At 47.1% G+C, this 8,086-nt stretch overlaps 1 protein-coding gene across 1 annotated transcript; it reads right to left on the reverse strand.

The window, feature by feature from the left end:
• Positions 1-500: 500 nt before the first annotated feature.
• Positions 501-6,602, reverse strand: LOC126484888 (uncharacterized). Its single transcript, XM_050108486.1, has 2 exons — positions 6,585-6,602; positions 501-1,130 (listed from the first exon to the last, which is right to left on the reverse strand). The coding sequence occupies exons 1-2, from the start codon at positions 6,600-6,602 to the stop codon at positions 501-503; spliced, it is 648 nt and encodes a 215-aa protein (XP_049964443.1).
• Between the last annotated feature and the right edge of the window lie 1,484 nt (positions 6,603-8,086).

Raw genomic sequence — 8,086 nt, forward strand, 5'->3', positions numbered from 1 at the left:
GCAGTTTGATGACACATCGCATCCCAGTGTCCCTTGCAATTCAGGATCACCTATTTTCCCACTTGAAACTTTAAGGATCTATGCATTGGTGGCGCAAGTAGATATTTAGCTACCGCTGATTAGTGAACTGCAGTGGTCTGACTGTTGACAGACCCTAATGGCGCCAAAACAACCCCAAAATTTCTACGTGGCGACAGTCAGATGGAGAGTCAATTTCGTTTACTGGTGTAGTGGATTACATAACAAATTCTTATATTCGAAAATGATCGAGAGTTAATGATAGAAGTGTTATATTTCCTTTCCATTGCCTACTCTGATTATACAGCGAACTTACATGTCAATGAATCTGCTCTTTCAAAGTGCTTTGAGAGGAACCAATGTCACTACGATCTTATCGGTGAGTTAATTTAAAATTTCTCAGGCGACAGGAGCGAGTAAGGCATAAAGCGCGGCGAAGCTGCGCTTCCAAAGTGCTCGACAGCCGACGCGGAATACATTTCCTAATCTTTTCCATTTTCAGCCTCCGCGGCGACAGGCGAGCAGAGGAATCCAATTCCACTTGTCGCGATGGGATAATTATATTTCGGTAAAATAGCCGTCCCGTTCCGAAGGGAGGTACGAGGGGGCCTGCAGAATAAGCGAGGGAGGTAGGGAACGGTGACGGCGCCCGGGCGGAGCCGCGATCGCCGCCGAGTTAAGGAAATGGAGTAAATCGTTAATTCGGCGGCGGCGGCGGCGGCGGCGGCGGTGGGTGCGCGTCCTCCGCCTCCGGCAGGTCCGGGCCGCAAAGACGGCAGATATACTGCCGCTGGCGGCGGCGGCGGCGGCGGCGGCGGCGGCGGCGGGCAGCGGCCGGCCCGCGCGGGGCGCCTCCTGCCTGCGTGCCTTTGTTTTCCATTTCCAGCGCGCCCGGAGCTCGTTTCCTGCCAGATTATAGCCCGGCCGCCATCTTGCTTATGGAATCGTGAAGACTTGCCCAGGAAATGAATCCGCCCGGCGGGCCGAGATGGCGAGAATAAATAGCCGAACGCGCGCCGGGGCGGCGTCGCTTCCAGGCCGGCGCGCTTGATGCTGATGCGTGCAGCCGTGCGGGGGCGGCGTCTGCAGCCCGAGGGCGAGCGCGAGCGCCCCTAACGGCCGCCGCGGTGACCACCAGCTGCCGACGTGACGCTGGCCCGCAAGCGATACACAGGCGCTGCCGTAGCGGCATATCTTTTGCTCTTAAGCTCCTTTTACTCGAGCGAATTTCTTGTCTCACTCCACTAGTCGTGGCTAGGGACACGAGGTAGGTTTTTCTCGGTACCGATATTTTCTGCTCGGCACTATCCGACTGATACCTAAAGTTATATCACTACTTTATACCAGGAATGGTATCGAATGATCTAAGCAATGATTTTGTGACGTACTGTTACGCGATATTGTTTCATTTTTCTGCCACTGCTTTGTGGTTATTTTATGAGAGTTCTGGGCACGTTTGCTTGGGAGTAAATACGTATTTTTGGCTGGCAGGTGTGCTCCTCCTGTGGCCCCTAGTTCCCATTTGTAAGCAGAAGGCAGTCAGTGCCCCTCCTAAGGACGGCAAGCATCCTCACAATTTCACAGAACTGGGACTGCGGCCTGCTTCGTGCTTTTGTTGGCTAGAGCCAGTATCTGTCCTCACTGAGAACCATTGCCGTTCCCTGAAAATAATTGAGCACGACCTCTTTTGTCTTTTCTGTATGGACATAAAAAGACGGAACGCTGTGGCATCTCCAGAGCTCCACGGGAATGTCAATTGCTTTCCGTGCAGAGCTTCGATATCTCTAATCGAATTAATGCTAAATCAGACTGCAAGTCCTTGTAGCAGCATGCAACCATAATGAATATAATTATTGGAAGTAATGAAAAAAAAGCTGCTTGGGTGCTTCAAGAAAGTCGCTGATTTTCTCTGAACTTGTTTATTAACTGTCAAGACGCGTTTCGGGTATAGCCCATTAACTCATGACCTGTTATAAACAGACAAAGTAATAGATGTTATGTTACAAATGTTTGCAGAAACGCAAATATCTTACAAAAAGGCAGTTATAAACAAACAATATTCAATAACAATACACTTTTTCTGATAAAAAATCTATATGCCATTCTACACTCCTGGAAATGGAAAAAAGAACACATTGACACCGGTGTGTCAGACCCACCATACTTGCTCCGGACACTGCGAGAGGGCTGTACAAGCAATGATCACACGCACGGCACAGTGGACACACCAGGAACCGCGGTGTTGGCCGTCGAATGGCGATAGCTGCGCAGCATTTGTGCACCGCCGCCGTCAGTGTCAGCCAGTTTGCCGTGGCATACGGAGCTCCATAGCAGTCTTTAACACTGGTAGCATGCCGCGACAGGGTGGACGTGAACCGTATGTGCAGTTGACGGACTTTGAGCGAGGGCGTATAGTGGGCATGCGGGAGGCCGGGTGGACGTACCGCCAAATTGCTCAACACGTGGGGCGTGAGGTCTCCACAGTACATCGATGTTGTCGCCAGTGGTCGGCGGAAGGTGCACGTGCCCGTCGACCTGGGACCGGACCGCAGCGACGCACGGATGCACGCTAAGACCGTAGGATCCTACGCAGTGCCGTAGGGGACCGCACCGCCTCTTCCCAGCAAATTAGGGACACTGTTGCTCCTGGGGTATCGGCGAGGACCATTCGCAACCGTCCCCATCAAGCTGGGCTACGGTCCCGCACACCGTTAGGCCGTCTTCCGCTCACGCCCCAACATCGTGCAGCCCGCCTCCAGTGGTGTCGCGACAGGCGTGAATGGAGGGACGAATGGAGACGTGTCGTCTTCAGCGATGAGAGTCGCTTCTGCCTTGGTGCCAATGATGGTCGTATGCGTGTTTGGCGCCGTGCAGGTGAGCGCCACAATCAGGACTGCATACGACCGAGGCACACAGGGCCAACACCCGGCATCATGGTGTGGGGAGCGATCTCCTACACTGGCCGTACACCACTGGTGATCGTCGAGGGGACACTGAATAGTGCACGGTACATCCAAACCGTCATCGAACCCATCGTTCTACCATTCCTAGACCGGCAAGGGAACTTGCAGTTCCAACAGGACAATGCACGTCCGCATGTATCCCGTGCCACCCAACGTGCTCTAGAAGGTGTAAGTCAACTACCCTGGCCAGCAAGATCTCCGGATCTGTCCCCCATTGAGCATGTTTGGGACTGGATGAAGCGTCGTCTCACGCGGTCTGCACGTCCAGCACGAACGCTGGTCCAACTGAGGCGCCAGGTGGAAATGGCATGGCAAACCGTTCCACAGGACTACATCCAGCATCTCTACGATCGTCTCCATGGGAGAATAGCAGCCTGCATCGCTGCGAAAGGTGGATATACACTGTACTAGTGCCGACATTGTGCATGCTCTGTTGCCTGTGTCTATGTGCCTGTGGTTCTGTCAGTGTGATCATGTGATGTATCTGACCCCAGGAATGTGTCAATAAAGTTTCCCCTTCCTGGGACAATGAATTCACGGTGTTCTTATTTCAATTTCCAGGAGTGTATATACAAATACAAGAGACTGATGTAGACGACAATACTGCCATTACCAAAGTGTACAAAAACAGGTAGCCCCATTAACTCTACAGCTTGACGGCTACTACTGAAGTTCCATGCAAGCAATGACCAGCACAGCCGTGTGTGTTGGGAGGAAGACTAGGTCACGCTGAACCCCTAGCTGCGTCGATGCACGTTTAAAGAGCGACACACATATTGATACGCACTTGTTGTAATTATCTATGAAGAATTTAAAAATAGTACATTGGTCACTAAACGATCTGTTTATTGTTATTGTCTGTTTGTAATGGGTCATCAGATGATGGGGTAAACCCGAAATGCTTCATGACAGTTAATAAATTCAGAGAAAACCAGCGACTGGTTTTAAGCAACCACACAGTTTTTCTAAAATCCTTCTAATAATTCGACCCGAATGAGTCGCCTCACCCCCCCCCCCCTCCCCCCGACCAGGACTGATGGGAAGAGGTTGAATAATCAGTGGAACACTGTTCCAGGCCAGTACCAACTTCTTGTTCCTTAATATGTGTTTTGTTCGCCAAGAGTGGGAAGTTTTAGCTGCGGTCCCCAGTTTTCGCATGAAGTAAGCAATATTCTTATTCCAGAATGGCTGTGGCTAAGCCATGTCTCCGCAATATCCTTTCTTCCAGGAGTGCTAGTTCTCCAACGTTCGCAGGAGAGCTTCTGCGAAGTTTGGAAGGTAGGAGACGAGGTACTGGCGGAATTAAAGCTGTGAGGACGGGACCTGAGTCGTGCTTGGGTAGCTCAGTTGGTAGAGCACTTGCCCGCGAACGGCAAAGGTCCCGAGTTCGAGTCTCGGTTCGGCACACAGTTTTAATCTGCCAGGAAGTTTAATATTCATATTCGTCACACTGGCAACAGCATTGAGTCATTCCCTCCATGTGTAGTTTTTTCGGAGATTGAAGTTGAGGGTGGAGAAGGAATTTTCTGTTATTTGCCTCCCGGATGCTATTTGACGCCGATTGGTACGCCCTAGCTGATTTTTAGAGAAACGTAAATGTCGCAATTTCAGTTGTACGATCCATATTCTAACCATATCTGAACTCACGGGTGTTGCCTATTTCATTGTCATGTTTGGTCTCTTTTTATGTCGTTAAATTTGAATTCGCGAGTTGCCCAGATGAGCTGCGTTTTATCTGTGCAGCATTCTGTATACTCTGGTACTCCCAGTAGTACTGGCGTCATCTTATGTAATTTCTATTGCTATTTTAGAGAACGTTGCTCTTTGTTAGTTTGACGTGAATTGTGTGCATCATAAAGAGCAAATGAAGACTGTTGTACTCACACCTGACTTAAATTTCAAGTTCCCCTAATTGCCCTACAATTTTTCCACAGTTGGTTGACCCAATAATAAAAAACATAACCCGTTGCATAAGTCAGTTGTTATATCTACTGTGTCGTTGTTTTCGTCGTATACAGTGGCCAAACACAACGAACTGTTGTTTGAAGTTAAAGAGACACTCCAGCGACTTTCAATTTATTATTATATTTATTAAATTTGGGGAGAATGAAATGTTTGGTAAAATCTCTATTATTAATGGACTCAAAAAAGGATGTGTCCTCGTGCCAACATTGATTTCCCTGTATCTTGTAGCCATGCTTGATGAGACGTTGTCTCAAAACAGTGAAGATACAGACCTTAAACGCAGTTTGGAGGAGGACTGTTTAAAAGCAGTCCAGACTCCAGGTTGAAGAAAATAGGCAAAAATGGACATCCATCTATTACTAATGGAGAAGTCAAAATTACCACAACATTTTTGGAAATATATCCGGAAAGCTAAGAGATGAACTGAAACACCATCAAAAAGATGGAAGGACCAAATGCAACTGCAGTGGGCCGAACAAGGCCTAACGCATGGCAGAAGAAGTAGAAGATCACATTCTAAAAGATTCACAAGTCTTTCTCAGATAAATGAACTGCAATATGTAGACGACAATGCTTCTCCATATCATACATCCACAGATCAGTATCGGTCCGCAAATTGTTTCAGAAGCGTACGTGAACGGTTTGAACTTTTTGGCCTGACTATCATCTGCTCAAAAGCAAAGATATTCACACAGCGGCTTTGCGGATTCAATATATCTATCTACATCAGTCCTTTGCATCATGTGGATCATTTCCTGTATCTAGGAAGTATTTTATTCGCAAATTTTTCATCGGAAAAGCGCGTAGAGCACAGAATACGTACACCAATGTTGCTTTCACATGTCTGCCCCCCCTCTCTCTCCCTCTCCCACTCTCTCTCTCTCTCTCTCTCTCTCTCTCTCTCTCTCTCTCTCTCTCTCTCACACACACACACACACACACACACACACAGACTCCGGCTCATTCTGAATAAAAATGCACTGGACTAATGCTGTATCGAGCAGTTGTTGCTGCCAGCCTGCTCTGTGGTTGCGAAACCGGGCACTGTATCGGCGTGGTCTTAACAAACTGGAAAGCTTCAACTAGCAGAAGCTTTGACACATTATGAACTTCACTTGCGATGACTTTGTATCGGACACAACTGTTCCTGAGAAGGCGAAGATGTACAGTCTAGAAGCTAGCGCCATTGATCAACTTAGATGGGTAGAGCATCTCCAGTGGATGAGAAACGACATATTTCCTCGACAAATCTTTTCGAGGCAGAAGATCCCGTCGTACTTCTCTGAAGCGCTATATGAATCAATTCAAAAAGTCTAAACAGTTATTCGAAAAACAGGTGCGTCGCAGCACAAGATCGTGTTTACTGGTGCACAACTACTTCTGTTGTTGTTTTACATTTTGAGCAGGAACGTTGAAAACTTGAAAATGAGAAAAGTCAGAGTCGTAAACTTCCCCCGGTCCAGTCACGTCCTCCACCTTCTAGTGTGTGTAATCTACGTGGCCGCATGATTCAGTCTAGGATTGGTCTACTAAGCCATTAAACGTATATACATACCCGAACTGTGAGGCAACGAAGAAAATATAAGAGGAAAATGTAAGCTCGGATACGAGTATCAGCCAACGATGACTACGACTTACCCAGAATTTTGGCCTCATTACTCAGTTCCAATACTTTCAACAACTTTTACTGTGAAACCTTATTTTTTGCCTAATTTCATGATTATAGAAATTTGTGGTAAGTTCCTATGGGACCAAACTGCTGAGGTCGTCGGTCCCTATGCTTATACACTACTTAATCTAACTTAAATTAACTTACGCTAACGACAACACACACACACACAGATGCCTGAGGGAGGACTCGAACCTCCGACGTGGGGAGACGTGCGAACTGTGGCAAGGCGCCTGAGACCCCGCGGCTACCCCGCGCAGCTTCATGAACCTAGGTCAACGAGAAGTACGATAAAGGTTTTGATGACAGAGTTTGCGAGGGTCAAAATATGTAATGTAAATGGCCGTATCTTTTGATTGCATTGACTTAGAAATTCCAATTTTTTACATCACCAAGGGACCAAAAGTTTAATATGCGACATAAATTTCAGCTTGATCGCTCTAATCGTTCTTGAGATAAAGGGTTTCTAACTGCCGGACAGACAAACGGACGGACCGGCGACAAAGTGATCCTATAAGGATTCTGTTTATAACGAATGAGATACGAAATGCTAAAAATGTATTTTTGAGATGACTGAGTTTCAAAAATTACGGTATTTAAAGGCCGTCCTAGGAAACCATACGAGTATCTTAGCAACGCGATCTGCCGTGATAGGCTCTATTAGCTTTAAATACTTTTAAAAATTTGGGAGTAATCGGTTGTTTTTTAGATTGACTTACGCCTTTATGATAGATATGGGCGCATTTGGTACTGCTTTCCAAAAAATGGATCAGCAGTGGAAAATATGTGTGTGTCCAACTCTTAAAATATCACTCTAATCTCAATGAATTTGATATGTAGGTTGTACTCCCGAAAGACACCTCAGCGTTGTAATTCCGCTATCTACATTTTGTAATCTGTAATGACAGTAATCTGCAACGAAAATAAAAACATTGCTTGATTTAGCGCTTGTATCATTATATTTAAATCTACTGTCACTATCATAGACAGATTTTAAAAACGGTGATGGAGAGATTGGATCCGTTAGAGAGTATCTACTCTAATTTTCTTATCAATTGTAAGTGTCGATACCTCTAGGTATCGATACTTTTTCGATGATCAGACAGACCACCTACCTAACAGCCGGTACGTCCATCTCTGGCACGGATAACAGTGGCGACGCGTCGTGGCATGGAGGGAATTGGTATCACATATGCACACAAAAGTCACCTATTTCCCATAAATTCCGGGGAGGGAGAGGGACGATTAGCCACGTTAAATCGTATCTCAGATGTGGTCGATCGGGTTCAGATATGGTGAGTTGGGGGACAGCACATCAACTGGAACGCACCACTAAGTTCCTCGAACCACCCCATCACACTCCTCGCCTTGTGACGACGTCTGCAAGAAGCGTACGCTACTCCTTGGTTGTCTTGGTGCCTTGTACGGGCTCCATTGTTCCCTTTGATGCCTAAGTGGATGTTCCCAGGGC

Source organism: Schistocerca serialis, chromosome 6 (genome assembly GCF_023864345.2).
Source record: "Schistocerca serialis cubense isolate TAMUIC-IGC-003099 chromosome 6, iqSchSeri2.2, whole genome shotgun sequence".
NCBI classification, from domain to species: domain Eukaryota; kingdom Metazoa; phylum Arthropoda; class Insecta; order Orthoptera; family Acrididae; genus Schistocerca; species Schistocerca serialis.